Below are 17,636 nucleotides of genomic sequence, written 5' to 3'. Positions count from 1 at the left end.
CTTAAAGAGTAGCCTTCCCCACACGGTGTGGCTGTGCAAGTGTGAGTCTTGTTGTTTCACACTGAGAAATATTGTTCTAGTGCTAAAGCAGCTGTGATTTATTTAATGTGCCTGCTGTCAACCCGACTTTCCCGCAGCCATGCTCGCACTTAACCCTCTGTTGCCCTGACACTATGCTTATTAAAAAAAGGTGCTGCAGTTTCAGCAAGTAAAAAATTCAAGAGGCCGAAGAAAGGAAGATCGGGATGATTTACCAAACAAAACTAAACGAAAAGAAAATGCGGTGCTGTGCTGGGCTGAAACCTTGGCCTGAGAAATCTGCCAAGTTGAGCCAAACCTTTGACTAACTGTGTGGTGCTTTTCTGTGGCAGACTATTCACAGCGAGGGGCTAAACTGAGACTACCAATAAGAACTTGTTAAACTGGGCTGTGACTCAGGTCGTGGGAGCTACATTAATCCTCCAAGTGCAGAATATCCTATTGCTGTCACTTTTAATTATGGTATATGAGCCATCCTACCCTGAAACTTGGATGGTGACAAAGCAAATTACCTGGCTTGTAAGACTTAAATAATGTGGTCTAAATTAAAAAAAGAGGTCAGACCTCGTGGCTTGGAAACAGGGGTAAAATGAAAAAACAAAGATCTGCATTTCTGTGTTCATGTTTTACTATATATGCTCAGCCTGATTAACCATTCTAAAAGCCCTCATCATTTGTTTTAGAGGGGGGGCAAGTCTGATCCCAGCAATGACAGCAAAGCAACATCCATCTGGCGAACAATATTACACTGAAACCCATTAAAAAACAAACCAAAAAAAATGTTAATTACTTATTGAAGACCTTTTATTAATTTTCCAGCACAATGAATAGATTGCCCGTCTCAGACTCCTTGCCTCGCTTTTGCTCCCTCTCAATGCTCGCTTCATAAATATATATTTTTGTATTATTATTTTTTTAATATGCTGGAGAATTCCAAGCCAATTACTCAAGTGGCAGGTGAAATGGGAATGTACTGTAAAAGAAATCAGCGGTTGCCATGGAGATTTGGTGAGAGAAGCAGATTGTATGCAGTCACGTGAGCTAACCCACTGCATAAAGCAATGCTAACGCTCTGTAGACCAAAGAACGCTTAACCTCAATAGCTGCAAGCAATTGTCGTCTATTCAATTGAATTTATTTGCAATTTTTGTCCGAGGTCAGAGTAACAATGTCTCAACTGCTGCTGCTGTTTTTCGATCTTAGACAGAGACCAATAACCACAACATCAACAACAAAAAGTCTTCTGCTCATTTCTGCTGTTTTCTTTGATTTAGTGTTGATTGAGAAGGAAAGGAGGAGGGGCCCCCCTATGACATATTTATGGCTGAGGGGAATAATCTGCATTTAAGATATTTTAAGATATTAATCCTCAGAGGCACTGCAAACACACTAAATCACCAGTTAACGTGTCAGGATATTATATGCGTTACACGCTTCATATGGCTGTGGTACAGATTTGTTCACCTGAAGAAATACAGCTAACTTTGCGTGAACATTTTGAAAAATATCCCCCAGCAACCAGCAGCTTGTGTGTTAAGCGTGTGCTTATGAACAAATGATATGACACAGAAAGAGGCTGAGACACACATTGTACTATCTGAAGGTTTAGATTGTTTGATTATTGAGAGGTCTGTACCTGGACTGAGTAGCTGCAAATAATTATAATAAACTCAAAGGTGTTGAGATCAAATAATAAATATGAAGGTTGAGTGCAACTGTAGGTTGGCGTCAAACTGCAGAGCTGTATTTAACACTGATATGGGCTTTGAGATGCTAATTTCCATACGAAATTTGTAATCAATGTAAATAAAATACACCATAATTATCATAGACAGGGTACAAGATGCCTTGGAGTGTTATCGGGGAGTTAACAGCAGGAAGGCATGTTACAGACAAATTGCAAAGCCAAAGGCAGGGTTATTCACAATCACCACCAGTGCTAACATTTTGGGGAGATCATCAGTCTGAAGGCTAAATTATAACGCTTATATATGAAAAACAAAAACAAGTCTTATTCTGCAGGCTGTGCGAACCTACTGAGAAGGTCTGGACGTAGTTTATCTTGATAGTTTCAATACTGTACTTGTAAGTGATTGAGAAAGTGACATTGCCTAGGAGTCCAGACACACTATGGTATATGGAGAGCATCTGTACAGACAGGGAACAGTAACAAGATGGAATCACAATCTTAACCATATATGGGACAAGCTATAACATAAATGGACATTCTCAATTATAACAACAACAACAAAATCAAGCTCCCATAACACTGCTCTCTCAAACTTCCTGGTCACTTCTATATATCCATCCTGATCACAAACAACAATCGTCTCATCAGTCGCCCTGATAGTATTTGCTTTCTGCTTCCGCTCCTTGTTATGAACTACATGGCCCTCAGAATACAGAGCCGAAAACCTTTTTTATATTAAAAACTTTTTGGAGGCTGACTGATCCCTAGCAGCAGTGCAGAAAAGCCCCCTTGTGCACGCTGACTCACTGCCTCTATAATTAGAGCTGGTTATAAGGCAGAGCGGCCAGGCTCCACTGACAGCCTATAACTCTGTGTTACTTCAGTGTCTTTGCACAGAAATGTCTCGGGGCCATTCTGGAAATCTGCATGCAGATCTCCTGCTTGTTACTGGCTGTGTTCAACTCCTCAGTTACATTTGCCAGGGAGAAACGCCACAGTTCTAAACAGTTTGTCATGCTACCGCCTGAAGAACAGCACAGGACTCGTCAATGAAACTGCAGTTACCCTCTCTCTCCTGGTAGTGGCACTGTTTACTTTAAAGAAAACATGGAAACTGCCATGTCTAACTACTGTGCCAAAACAGTCTCTCAGTATCTCAGCTCTATCAAAACAGTTCAGAACCTGATGCCCATATCTAACAAGACATCACTGTCTTCTACTCCTCAGCTCTGGAACAGAAAACAATACAACACAAGTCCTCTGGTTCTAAGCAAAAGGCCAGCAATGCCTTCCAACATGTCTTAATCCAGAGAGAGAGAGAGAACTTGAATAATAAATACTACTAGATAGTTACTGTACAGACATTCCCTCCCACAGTCAGCTCGATTCATACCTGCTCTGCCTCCAACAGTAATCTCTGACCAATAATACAGGCCTCTCAAATCCAGAGACCATGCATTTTCCCAGCCCCTAACATAAACCAATGCAATCCTCCCAGCTGCACTGCTAAACCCCGGCGCCTTCCTCCCCCAATCCCCTGTAGCTCTGCAGCGGCTGAGCCAAACACAGTCAGGGAGGTCACAGTCAGAAAGGATGGCAGTAAGCACTGGAATGTAAATCAAGGAGCTAACTATTTACAAATCACAAATGATTACCCTTGATTAAAAATAATATATATATATATATATATATATATATATATATAAAATGTAACATGAAAAAGAGCAAATGGAAGAACTTAAAATAAATATATAAATATATAAATGAGTAAAAAAAATAAAATAAAGTCCTAGTGAAGCAATTACCGATCTAATCAGGGCTTTCTGCATGAAGGTACTGCTCCCCTATCTGGCTCCCATTTGCATCATAACACAGCGTGCAATATTAATTTCCGAGTTTACTGCTTATTGGAAGTGCAAAGTATGAAAAGCCATTAAGGCTGCAAATGGGAAAGCAATTTGCTGTCACACGGATTCGGCTCTATTAAAGGGAAAAATCTTGTTAACCATTTGGAATTAGAGTCATTTGGCAAAAGGCATTCTGCTGCACTCCACTAAAATAAGTAATTATGCTTCCCTTCTTTCTCTCTCTCTGTCTCTCTCTCTCTTTCATTTGCGAAGGCGAGAGAAAGGGGGGAAGAGGGACAGGAGGGGCTGGAGGGTGGCAGGGGTGAATAAGTGGATGCAAAGGCAATTAAAGTTGGGAGCTATCTATTTAGTTAATACAGGACGTGCACACACACACACAAATGAAAGAAAAAAAGAGCACCCAGGCACCACATCTTCCCCCTCAATCTGTCCCTCGGCTCCTACTGCTGCCTCTCAGCCATTCCCTCCATCGTTCCCTTTCTTTAATCTCTCTGTGAAACATCCAAACAAATCCCTCTTTCTTCTCCTATTTTTCTCTCTAAATCAGTCTACATTGGAAACCATCTTGCATGCAGAAATGCCTTGTACTGACCAAGGAAAGGAGACCATCTTTAACCTCACCATACACCACACAGTCCCTGTCCACAGACCATCTTTTACTGCAACACACACACACACATGCATGCATGCATACATACATACATACATACACACACTACTCTGCACCAGACAGCTCCCTCTAAACCCACAGTAGCTAATGCCCGCTATTACTCATCTGTAAAAAACTGGGATAGATAGATACGGGAGGCGGCGGGAATTGATGACACTCGGTAGCTGGAAGCCGGGCTGCAGGCAGACAGCCTCGTCAGACTGGGCCAATGCTAAACAGGTTAAAGGCGTGTCAGAGGGAGCGTCTGTCCTTCACAACGCTCACCATTCCCCGGCTCAGAAGTGTCTCCCTGCCTCGATTAAGGCCCGCAATTTGTGAAAGCGCAGGTCCTTCCACCGAGGTGTTTTATTGGTGGACCTGCAGGACCTATTAAGGACGCGGCGCGCTCTCCATCCTCGCCATGCTATCGATCAGAGCAATGACCGCTGCTTTGTTGACTAGTTAAAACCTTTTCTGAAATGTCAGCATGAGATTAAAATGAGGCTTCTGTGTGTAATGATCTGTGTGTGAATGGTCTAGGGGTGATGGTGGGGTTGGTGGGAGAGAGAGAAAGAGAGAGAGAAGAGAGAGAGAGACAGAAGGAGAGATTTAATTTTTATTTTCGTTATTACAGAAAGTTACAGCTAACTACATCAAGCTGCCTGGGTATATTTGAAGAAATGGAAGAAAAAAACAAGAACAAATAATAAATGAAGAAATACTAATGCACCTAGAGGTTGAAACCCCACTGTCTAGTAATCCTCAATGGAGCGTAACGAGTCAGTGTTTGAAGGCAATGCGACTGAAGAAGGCTCAACAGCTAAAACAGCAATTGCTGCCCTATTTTTCATTTCAGCTTTTAAGTGCTGTATGAAAGCATGCTCATTACTAATTGCTTGAGAACAGCAGCATATAGCATGCAGAAGACATCAGCATTAATTTGGAAAATAAAATGCAAATAATGTGGAGTTTTTTCTTCTCTTTAGCAATTTTATCAGACAGGAACTTTGCTGTGCTCTTTTGATCCCCACCCACTAGTAGATTTGACTGCCGAGAGAAAAAAGAGTTGAGCGAGACCTCACCATTCGCTGTGTGTTCAGGGCAGAACCCTGTTAATGTGCAATTGCGAATGAAAGCCCTGAACAAACAGGAGGGCAATGAACTAAAACAGTGAATCGCTAGAAAAGCCGGAGCCTCTAGACAGACAGACTTAGACAGACAGGCAGGCAAGCAAGCAGTACACCGCAATTAACTGGGGGAGGGGAGGTGGGGGTGGGGGGCTGCGTCCGTGTCTTGTCAAACCCGACCCCCAACCCCCCAATCAACCCTCACCACCACTGTTGCTCCCTCGGCCTGGTCTCATTAACACACACCTCTGACATCATTAAGACGTTTCCCGGAAAATTAATTGAAAGACAGATTAAAAATAAATTAAGAAAAATGTGTTGCAGAATGCCTGCGCGCACTTCATAAATCACCCTGCAAAGCCAGGAGCTGGCTCCCCATAATTAACTGCAGACTATTTATTTTATCCTGACGGTATAAATTAGAATTCAGACACACAGATTATATTAGGGGTGTCTGTCATGCGGAACTGTGGCGGGATGTGCAGAATATTTTAAGGATACAAAGAAGAGAGAGAAAGAGAGAGAGAGAGAGGGAGGGAGAGAGAGAGAGAGGGAGGGAGGGAGGGAGAGAGAGAGAGGGAGGGAGAGAAGGAGCGAGAGAGAGCGCATTCTGAAACCAAACTGTTTTAAAATACTAGAAAAAAGATATGAAACAAAGGAGGCAAACAAAAAGAAATGTACTCAAAAACATCTAATATGTGCATATATATATATATATATATATATATATATATATATATATATATATATATATATATATATAACACACAGACACATTACCCATCACAGATACACAGGAAAAAAACAAAACAAAAAAAAACGTATATTTTCATTGCTGTTGTTGTCATTGAGGACTAAAGGGCTTATGCAGAAACCACATATTCCACACAAACCGCTGCACCATTGTACTTTAACTTGAAACATGACAAGCAGCCTTTTAGGTACATGGTTCAAATTAACCATTTACAATAGAAATCTAAATTAATTAGCTCTTTTGTTATTCTGAAATCAGGCAACACTAAGTGCAAAATGTAAAATATTTGTAGATTTTACTGAAGGAGCAGATGAGGTGACGATAAGCAATAGGTTAAATGCAACCTCATCATCTCTACCACTTGCCATATAAAGAACCATGGGAGAAGTGAACAATATAATGTAAAATATTTTTCTACAAACAAATTATACTCTTTCCTTTAGCCTGTTGTTAACTGATTATTTTGCAGCCCTCACTGGATCAAAGGACACTGCAGACTCATGGGGCCTGGATGCTGGGGCTCAGCTCAGACAATGTCTACCTAGAATCAGTTAATGAGACTGTGGCCCTCTTTGACTACTGCCATGGTGAGGGCAATGTACTACCACATACGAACCCATTGGCAAGACTTCATACCTCTTTGACAGACATGCACTTTCATTGAGATTCCTCAATCAGGCATACTGCAGGCATATTACTTTCACACAATATCTATAAAGTACAAAATAAATCATAAAAACATATGTATAAAACTAAAATAATGTGTGTGGGGGGACAACTGTTTGTTATAAGGGTTGTATTGCCAACCACACAATTTACCCTTTTCTTTCATTAAGACTGTAGGAGACAGTTAGCTGCCTCCACAGTTCATTATCAGGCAGGTAATGCCTGCTGTGTGGGATATTAATGCTTAATTACAAGTCAATGGTCAGAGAACACCTAATCTGATGTGAAAAAAAATAATATAAATAGATATTCACAGCATGAGCCCAATCTTTAAATATTTATATCATATAGCAACCAAATGACACCCTGTAAAAACATACATTCCACAGTGTTTTTTATTGACGAGAGTATTGCCTTTCTGTTCATGGATGGATCCTTGCAGAAGTCAGCAGCTGCCTGGATTGGCCATGTTTACAAATTCCCTGGACACTTCCCTGAATTCACATTTCAGGCCAAAGTGGAATTTATTTTAGTTCATTTTATTTTTTTTCTTCTGCAAAACACAGATCACTCATTTATTCTCTGCGTAATCAATGCTAACTCAGTTTGATTTGCTGATGTGGCATTGATTTGTTTTGCTTCTCTAAGTAAAGGGATCAAAGACTACTGCAAGCAATTTTTTTATTTGTTTATTTATTTATATTGGGTACGATGGCCATGCACAATAAGGCATGGTGAGACGCTTGACCTCACATCAAACATTACAACAAATTAACTCGAGCATACAGGATGAGATGCAGGTAAGGGTATGAGCCCAGTGACGGATGGCTGGATGGAGCAACGCAATGGTTTTCGCATGGAGACACAGAGCCAGTGTCCTGTCAGGCCAGACAGAGATGGGTAATCTGTGTCCTTTAAGCTTTAAATCAACAGCCTCAATGAGAGGTGTGGTGGATGAAAAGGCTATATGATCAGGGGACACTCATCAGTATCAATGTAACCTAAAGGGAGGTCTGGGTCAAACCAGTGTGAATGTGGACCTCCAAAATGTGGATAAACCAAAACAAGTGTGGACGTTCTGAATTAAATCAACAAGAACCTCCACTTAACAGGCGCCACACAGATAAATACTACAGCACAACTAGTATGTCGTCCACACAGAGGATCATTAGACAACAAAACAGATTTCACTACAATTCATTCGTGCCTTCTATAATGCAACAGCTCAAAAAGGTACTACAGTGGAGAATGCAAGATTTCAAGTCTCCAGTACAGTCTCTACTCTGATACAGAATACATGTTTTTTTGTTTTTGTTTTTCCTGTGGTACAAGAAAAGCTGTATAGAGGAGATTTTCCAGATGGCAGAAAACTAGACCAAGTGTGAAAAAAAATAGATTTTGTAAGTAGACATGACATTATGGAGTACACTTTGAACTGATTCTGCAATGCGCTATAAATACTACCAGCCAGAAGTTCAACTGAGCCCCACTGCAGTTTGGGACAGCGAAATGTATCAATCAATTTATTTTAAAAGAATAAAAACAAAAATCAAAGGAATTTTCATTAAATGTGCTCACTGTGTAGTTTTCGTTAGGTCTATGGCTGAGACAACAAAGTTACAGGTAGTATTCTAAGGGACTTGCAATTCAATTATAAAGACAACCGTGCTATGAAAAAGGTAGAAATACTGACAAGGAAAAACAAATAAAAGACATGATATTATCCTGATGCTACCCTGATCAAGAAAAAAGACAATCAGTCCCTCCTAACACAGCTATCAGTGTGAATTCCTAAATCAAACTCACTGACTGAAACAACTTGGAACCAAAACAGACAAATGGGGCCATTAATGTCCAAAATGTGATTCTTCAGATTGTTGTAGGTCATACTTAACACAAGAACAGGAACTAAACTAAACTAAATATTTAGTGTTGCCCCCTTTGAAAGAAATATAGTAAAATAAAATTATATTATACACAAGAAGTGTCTGGTCGATCTGAGCTATGACAGGATGGCACTGAGGGACTACCTACAGTTAGTGCAGGAGAAAGGAGGCACCAAATGAGAACAATGAAGTCCTGCAGCTGTTTAAACCCACACCCTTCCATCAGTAACAGCATCGGAAATTCGGAGAGATGTTACGTCTGCACCGACCCCATCTTCATCAAAGTGAACACCCGCAACAACACACGCTTGTAATGCAACTCAAAACATATATGGATTTTGAGCCTGTGCGAGAGATACCTCTGAAATATTTGACACCTATTTACCTCTGCATAAATACAGGCCTCACACACCCAACACTTACAAAAGAGCATATACACATATAGCGATCTCTTCCCCTTTTCAGTTCTAAATTGCAATATTGCCTGGCAACCTATATGCTGCAGTAAGATATGTGGGGAAAAAAAAAAAAAAAAAAAAAAACATTACTAGGAATTTTCCTTGGCTGTTTTTCAAAAACAAAAATCACTTGCAAATCACCCAGCAAGACAATACACACACACACACACACACTATATATATATATATATATATATATATATATATATATATATATATATATATATATATATATATATATGTGATTTATACATTTAATACATACATTCAACTACAGATTGCTATGCTACATACGTGCTATGTACCTAGTAGGAGGGAATTCATAGTGCAGAAGGGGAGTCCAGGGTTATACGGGGAGGCTGGACAGGACTGCAGAGTGAAATCGGGCTCACGTTGAGAGTGTAAGGGAATAAAATATATAGTCTTGCTAATGTTGTCTTAAAGCCTTGTATAAGGAATATATTATTGTAAAATCTGAACCACTGCAATTATTGACCTGGGTGGGGGGCACACAAAACATTAAGCAATCACTGTAGAATTCATTAACACAAGTGAAAATCAATTTGTGGAGTATCGTGAGACGCTGCAACATAAATATTGCCTTGTCCCTCCAGCTGAAACCGCAGATCATTGTAGAAAAGTACTACTTATTTTTCTCCTTCTCCCAACACAAGACATTACATACAGTAATGTCTGCACCGTAATAGAGAAAGCAAATTATACATGATTACAGCCGCACAACGGATCCCGGGGAAATGTCTGTTGCTGTAGAACAATATATATCTCAGTGTTTACACTGTGTGAATGACATCAAAGAAAGACAAGCAGTCCCCATCCCAAGAAAGGCTTGCAGGGCCAGTATCTGCATGCAGTGCCGCCCTTTGCCATTGGGTGTCTCTCTTTCACTATACAACCATGGAGCGCAAGCACAACCTCCCAACCTCCCAACCCCCCCTCCCCTTCCTGTCCCCCATCTCCACATAATATATACACCATCATTTGAAAATGGCAGCTTTTTGAAAATTCACCTTGATTATCAGACATTAAAAGTGACTTATCCAGCGCTGAGTGTCTGGCTGGGGGGATGGCTGCAGACAGCAGAACAATGTGGCTGGCTTGGTATTAACGCCTCATCGGGGCGCGCAGGGAAGGAAGGGGAGTCAGCCCTTTGTTCTCTCCCACATCCAATTATTTTTAACGTGTGCCTTTTTTCACAACAACAAGAGCGAATTTAATTTTAATGCACTCCAAAAAAAAAAAAAAAGCCCCACTCTGCTTAAACAGAAAAGGGAGAAGCGGTGGGGGTGAAGAATTAAGAAAGTGGACATATCTACATATCTGTGTGCTACAGTCCAGTCCTGAAGATAATAATAATAACAATAATAATCATAAAGCATATATAGATATGCTGCTGCACAAAACACAATTTTAAAAAAATATTTAAAAATGGATGCTGAAGATACTCTATATAGATTGATAGACAGATACATAGATTGATCGACACAGATAAATAGCTAGAGAGGTAGAAAAATAAAGGCTTTTTAAAGTGCTCTAGCAATTAAAATACTCCAGATTCCCAAATGGAATGCCTTTAAAACAAAATGGTGAATCTTGAAGAACGTATGTGACCGTTTCTGTGTTTTTTTCCATTCTTTTTTCCAATTGGACAACCACTTCATCTTGCTGTCAAAAATGCGGTAAAATCGCGGCTGTTCCCAGAAGGAAGAGAGCTACGGCAGAGGCGCCCTTCTATTTGCCATATTATAGCGCAGTGTCATCCGCGCTGTGCGCTCGCGTTCCCTCCCGTTCATCACAATCAAAGCTACATACGTTGATGCTCAACACAACACACTGATGCATGGTCTTACGCATTCTCGCAAATAAATGCATAAAAAAATACATACATAAATGAAAAATGGTGGCGATTTTTGCAAGACTTTTCATGGAAATACTGTGCTCAGCCCTCTGTAACCGATCTATAATTTAACCATGTAATATGAAAAGATTCTGCCCTCTTTATTATGGGGTTCTGCTTTTTCAATCAGAGAACTGGCATTGCAAGATCCCCCCCCCGCCACACACACACACGCACACAAACACAGTGAATTAAATTCCAGTTTCAGGAAGACCACTGAGTACTGTGTGTGACTCACTCTGCTGCACAGTGCAACCAATTCCCCCGAGACACCCAAATTAAAGAGCAGAGTCCAGTGCGTTTACGGGTTTCTCTCTGCTCTATTCTCAATCAAATGTTTTATTAGCAATCACTCCTCACTGTGTCCTAGCAGTCAGCCGTCCGCACAGTACTGTGATGCGAGTTTGTACGTACTGGCAGCTCCCATGTAAAATCTCCCCTATTATGGGTGAAGCCATTTCCAGCTTCACCACAATCTCAATTATTTACACCTAAGCTCGCACTCTCTAGGACCTGTCTAATTAACCCCCGGTGTAGGCTCCCACGAAAAAAGCACGATTTATCCCGGGCTTTTCTCCGCCGTTATCACAGCAGATATGAAAATGCACATGTGGTCTTGCGTGCTATAGTGTGCTCTGTACACTTATTTTAGATAGTTCCAGATGGCAATAGAAAAGTGATATGAATCCTTACTTTAAATAAGCAGGACATGTGTATATGATCAACAGAAATGTGTTGGCAAAAATATATATAAATAAGCGTTTCTTAAAGTGTATTCAAGATTCATCAGTCAGAGTCTTGGGGAAATTATTCAAGCTGAAGTACATGTAAGAAAAATGCAGTTTTCCATACTGACACTACATAACCAGTCTGCAATCACAACAAAACAAACTATCACCTTATGTGGACTAGCTCAAATGCTTTCAAAGCAGGTTATCAAAGGTTCATACCTTCTATAGTAACACAGTGCTGATAAAAACTTTACCTGGCATAGAAAGTCTAAATTTGGGGTGAAATCTTTAGTGCATGATCCATGTCAACCGTCAGTAGTAATGCAGTTGCCTTAACTGCCATAAATGAGAAAACGTCCCACATGAAGATAATAGTGATTCTGAAGAGACACTGGAAGGGAGGATGAGGGAGGAGTACAGTGGGCCAGCAGGGGTGTGAGAGGGTGTGTTTCTCCAGGTGTGCAGTACAGACAGGAAGGCAGTGGCTCCTGGGATTGAGCTCCTTACCTCTCTGCTGGCGACGCTGTGTCGGCTCCTCAGACTGGACACCTCCGCCTGCAGGGAGGCCTCCCTCTCCTCCGCCTGGAGAAACACAACAACCGCTGAGTAAGAAGAGGGAGAGCGAGAGAGGGTGGAAGAGAGGGCAGACAACCACTAAGGGAGAAGGAAAGAGAGGGGAGAGAGTTAAAAAAAGATGTCGGGGGGTGTTGATAGGAAAAAATGGTGCTTGTGTGCTCTTAACAAACTCAGAAGAAAAAAAGCAGGGGATCATACTGCTGAATAAAATGGGAAGGAATGAATATACAGCTCCATTTCAAAATGCTTCGAATCTGACGCACAGGAGTCCACAGAGTTGCATACTCGGTCATGGGGCTCCAGTGATATCTCAGAGACTTCTAGCAGTTTTCTTTGCATGTTCAACGTGATCTGCTGTTCTCAGTGCTCAACTGGTGCCTTAGTAGGAATAATAGTGTATGCAGGCAATGTGCATTTTAAATACAATACAGAGGCCATATTGCTTCCTATTTCTATTCATATTTCCTTGCCTTGACCACTTCCAGCCATTGATTCTGAGATATTTTGTTTGATGCTAAAAACGCATAAGGGTTAGATTCAAGGGCATAGGTTTGGTTTGAACATTGGTGGGGACACAATATTTTTTTTGGGGGGGTGGGGGGGGGGGGTGGAATCATGTTTGCTTCCATGCCCCATTCCATTCCATCCATTCCATTGATGAGAATGACGATTGATAGTACCGATGATCTAGGATGCCTGATCTACACTTTGTTTTTTGATGTCAGTCTCAAAAATAATTGCAAGCATAATTATGCATACACATAATTGTCACGAGCATGCAGTGAGTATTGTGCGTGCAGACAGAACTGCACATGTGTAAACGGTATTGAAGGAGTGGAGCTGTGGGCGTAAAATAAAAACCGTGAGTGTAGAAAATGCAGTTTTACACATACAAGTTGTATTTTTGTGCTCTAAAATTTTGACAGTGAATTCACTCCATACATCAAAACATGCTCATGCACATACACACCCACCCATCATGATGTTGCTGTGAAACAACAGCGAGCCACCAAGGACATACGCCCCACTGAAATGTATTTTAATATCTGCCCCTGCCCCCACTTTTTAAATTAACTTATAATAAATATATTATAATATAATAAAGTGCATTTATTCAGACTCCTGAATAGTCATACTGTCCATTCAATCTAATACACATGATACACAGTTTGAGTTAGCTTTTTACACACCATGCAAAAAATATAAAACAAGTGTAAGTTACAAAGGGAGGAAGGAGGATATAAATATATTGACAATGCATTAACTAATAAAGTAAATATTAAACTGATTATATTTATTCTTGTGTTTTAAATAGTCACTATATACAGCATCTAAGAATGACTGGGTTTTTATCTTATTTTAAACCCGAAGAATTACCTTTGACTCCTGAGTCCTCATACACTTTCGTGCCTCAGTGTTTAAAACACACTCTCAACGTGGTCCCTGATGTCAACCACGTGATAAGCGATGCATTATGGGATTTGACATTCTCTTGTCTGCTGATTGCACCCCCAAATCAAAGGTAAGGATCTTTGCCAAAACTCCAAACACCTACAGATCCCAGGGTGCCATTCAATTTAAAGCACCAGGACTTTTTTTCTCTTTAATAACTCTGCACTCACAGGTGAAATCGGGAGCAATGCATTATTGAATCATTCACTGCGCCCCGTCTTCGGAACCTAAAGCCGAAGACAATCAAATTAGCGTTTTGGTTTTCAGGCAGTAGGTGCAACGATCTGGATAGAGCTAACACTTTCTGGAGTGGATAAAATTACTTGACGTTTCAGATTTATCACAATTATTTGTAGGGACAATTCAGCGTTCGCTTGACATTGGTAGGAACATGTCCCTTACCGTCCCTACCTAAATCTACACCATTGATTAGCTTTAGATCTGATAAAATATTATTTCTAAGTCTTTTGTAGAGTGGAATAGAATTACAAATGCTACTACATCAACTCCAGCTACCAGCATAACTATACGCTACTTACAGTCTGGTTCATGACAAAATGGAGTCTGTTTAAAATTAGCAGTGTGGTAGCAATGTTTTTGAAAAAGGCTATTGCTGACAGATATGAGGGAACTGCACCAACTGTTATTTACAAAGAATGGCAATAGTTTGTTCAAATGAAAGGCCTGTAAGAACTAGAGTGGATAAAAGGGACTGTTTTAGTGATTAAAATAATGAAAAAGCAACTTGAACAACAGACCGCAAAACCCCATGATGTCAGGAGCACTGCACTAGTGCCCTGTGATGTGAATGCACAGCAGTGATGGTGGTTTGTCCTACAGAGAAGACAAGGCCCACGTCTCTTTGCTCTCCACCTATTCTGCACTCCGGTCATGTTGCAGGGGAGGGAAGCAATGTAATCTGCTCCTTAGGCAGCTCTGCACAGTTTAAGCACTGGAGCCCGGGTTTGTGCGTCATTAGTGGAGCGCCACAGAGAGAGAGAAAGTTAAAGGTGATCTGGAGAGCAAGGTTATGAAAAAAAAAAAATAATAATAATAGCAAAATCATCCGATCCGCCTAGCTTAATTTTCAATGCAGAATGATTTCCATTTATGTGGGATTAATTTCTATTCCAAGAGGGAAAGAAAGTCAACCTGAGGTCAGGTATTGTGGAGAAGATATTGAAGATACTTTACAAGAGGTCCGGTTTCAGAAGGCAAACAAAATTAAATATCACCACCTGCAGGGCTATTAGGCAGAAAAAGTGGATTAATTTTGTTTAGAGAGGGTTGTACACTGTGTGGTAGCCTGAGAGAGAGTGACAGAAAGAGGGTGTGTGAGGGAGTGAGAGAAGAGGCTTAGGAGATGAATACAACAGCATCAGAAAGTTGGTAACTGCCCTCTTACCCTCTGGCTGGCATCTTGCGCTTTAGCCTGTAGTTCCCTTGTTGCGTCGTGGCAATGTGTGAGCTGGACACGGGTCTCAGACAGCTCTCTCTCCAAGTCCTGCCAGCGTTGTTCAGTCTCCGCAGCCTCGGCCTTCCCCCTCTCTTCCACGACCCCCTGCAGAGAGAGCACTGAGGCAGCCAGACGATCGACCTGCAGGGCAGAGACACAGAGCACAGATGCATCAACACCAAGTGCCTCTCCAGCAGGCCCTGTTAACTGAGCCACCAAGGCACAGCAGAACAGAACAAATGGTTCTCTATTCTGATGCACAATGACAATGTATTGAGAGATGCTGTATAAATGCTAGATATCCTTTTATACCCCAGTTTCTTAATGCACCTGATATTCAAAGGTCCATGTTTATCCCATATCATCTTCATATTGAGATATAGACTTGGTCACTGTTCCGCATCTCATAAGTTGTATCCCTCATAATAGATTTCAAATCAATTATGCTGGCCCAATAACAACCTTCAAATGTCACCCATAACCCTAAAGAGACAGAATCAAAATGTATCCAGTGCTAAGTAACATGGTCCTTTTACAACAGACACAAAACATGGTGACTGAAGATGATGACTCCATTGGCAGCCAACTTTGGACAATCACAATCCAACCCATTGCTCACAGACATGAACCCAACAATTATAGCCTACTGTTGTTTTAAAGTGCAAACAGTCCTATTTTTGTAACTTTTAAATCACTGTTATTGTATTTATTGCTGTATTATTAATGATGGAAATCACATTGGATGGGACATGCTGTGGTTTCTACCCCACAGGAACACATTGGCACAGTCCAGGGTGTTGCTCTTTACCTTGCAATGAGTGCAATCTCAGGCCCTGCAGCCATCCACAGAAAGGCTTAGAATTTAATTTGTCAGTAACCTCACCAGGGAAAGCTGTGTAAGATCACAGGCTAATGGAAGGAGTGTGTGACTCGCAGGGGAAGCACATATGTAAAAACATGGCCCACTTGCAAGTGTGCTTTACTTTAAGGAACAGTTTGATGGACTGCAGTGAATCTGTCTTGCATATAAATAGTGCTTTTCACTGCAGTGACCTATTGCTGTTATTTGTAATTCAAATGTTAATTAAAGACTTTAGTCAGAACAAAAATATAAAAAAAACAAATGTTCCTCTAATGTGCCTTTAGCACTGCAAATGTTTTGGTGGTTTGTTTTTTAAGAATATTTAATTTTCCAATCCAATATTTCCAATCCAATTCAAATATTATGAAGGCAGACTGGCAAAATGGCACGACTGGTGGGAAAACAACACAAGCCCTGTGCTTTAGATTAGCACATGGCTTTCCAATCCCTGTCCTGAAGTAGCCCTGTGTCTAGTTACTCTTAATCACATAGGCTTACTGAACCCTTAATTTAACAGTTTTCTTCATTAGGTGTTTTATAACAGTTTGTGCCCTCTGTGCTCAGTTTCCAAATAATCTGCTTTGTATTGTGTGTTGTTGCCAAGAAATTTAACAAACAGTTCAGTCTGTCTTGAACTTGTTTAATAAATTGCTGCTCCCCTATAGCTGTCTAAACAGGTTAGCATTTAATTATGTACAGATAAAAGTGGAAATTAAACTGTATCAAAACACTCCCATAATAAGCCAATTTAGCTTGGCATGGGCCCAATTCCATAAAGTTTAGACACCTGGTCATTGAAGTATTAGACCTAAATAGGGGTCTGGAACCCAGCACATGGTACACTTTTAGTGCTAATATACAACTTTTTAAGAGCTGAAAACAGTTAAGAAAGGTCTAATCCTCTAAATAGTCCAATTAAAGGGCAGACACTAAGTATTGGAGAGTGCAATTGGAATGAAAACCAGAAGAGAGAATGGTGCCCCAATGCCAAAGCTGAAAATCTGTCCTATAGTACCATGGTGATGTGTGAACAGGGCTGCAACCAGCCTGGTCTTACTTCCACACTCTGTTCCAGCTTACACCGCCTCAGAGCTTCGTTCTCGCCCTCTACCCGGGCCAGCCGATCTTTCGCCTCTGTCAGCTGCGGGACACATAATCAGAGAAAAACAAAATCATGTAATGTTAATATCAACCTTTCTCTTAACATTACCTTGAAAGAACAACACTACATATATTGAGTAGATAAAGCTCAATCTGACTTCATAGACCATCACTGTGTACACACAGGACAATAATATTTAGTAATATACAGGACAAATATATATTTATAATACTGTGTGAGCTCTCCATCATAGGCTAAACATTGTGAATTTGTTTACTATAAGACTTCCCTTTAAAGATAAGTAGATACCTTCTATTATTATATTTTGTTCCTAAAATATTCAAATGTACACCGATCAGCCATAACATTATGACCACCTGCCTAATATTATGTAGGTCCCCCTTT

The 17,636-nt window shown here is 40.6% G+C and overlaps 1 protein-coding gene across 1 annotated transcript in view; it reads right to left on the bottom strand.

Annotated features, from left to right (window-relative positions):
- The window catches only part of pmfbp1 (polyamine modulated factor 1 binding protein 1), a 149,379-nt gene that overhangs the window by 44,163 nt on the left and 87,580 nt on the right, over window positions 1-17,636 (bottom strand). Inside the window, exons 13-15 of the mRNA XM_066713796.1 lie at window positions 17,187-17,270; window positions 15,217-15,408; window positions 12,291-12,365 (exon numbers count right to left, since the gene is read on the bottom strand). Coding sequence (XP_066569893.1) covers window positions 12,291-12,365; window positions 15,217-15,408; window positions 17,187-17,270 — 351 coding nt within the window. The remainder of the gene's footprint in view (window positions 1-12,290; window positions 12,366-15,216; window positions 15,409-17,186; window positions 17,271-17,636) is intronic.

Source organism: Amia ocellicauda, chromosome 9 (assembly GCF_036373705.1).
Source record: "Amia ocellicauda isolate fAmiCal2 chromosome 9, fAmiCal2.hap1, whole genome shotgun sequence".
In the NCBI taxonomy this organism is placed as follows: Eukaryota; Metazoa; Chordata; class Actinopteri; order Amiiformes; family Amiidae; genus Amia; species Amia ocellicauda.
Note: the sequence above shows the minus strand (reverse complement) of the source record. Positions and strands in the feature narration are given on the sequence as shown.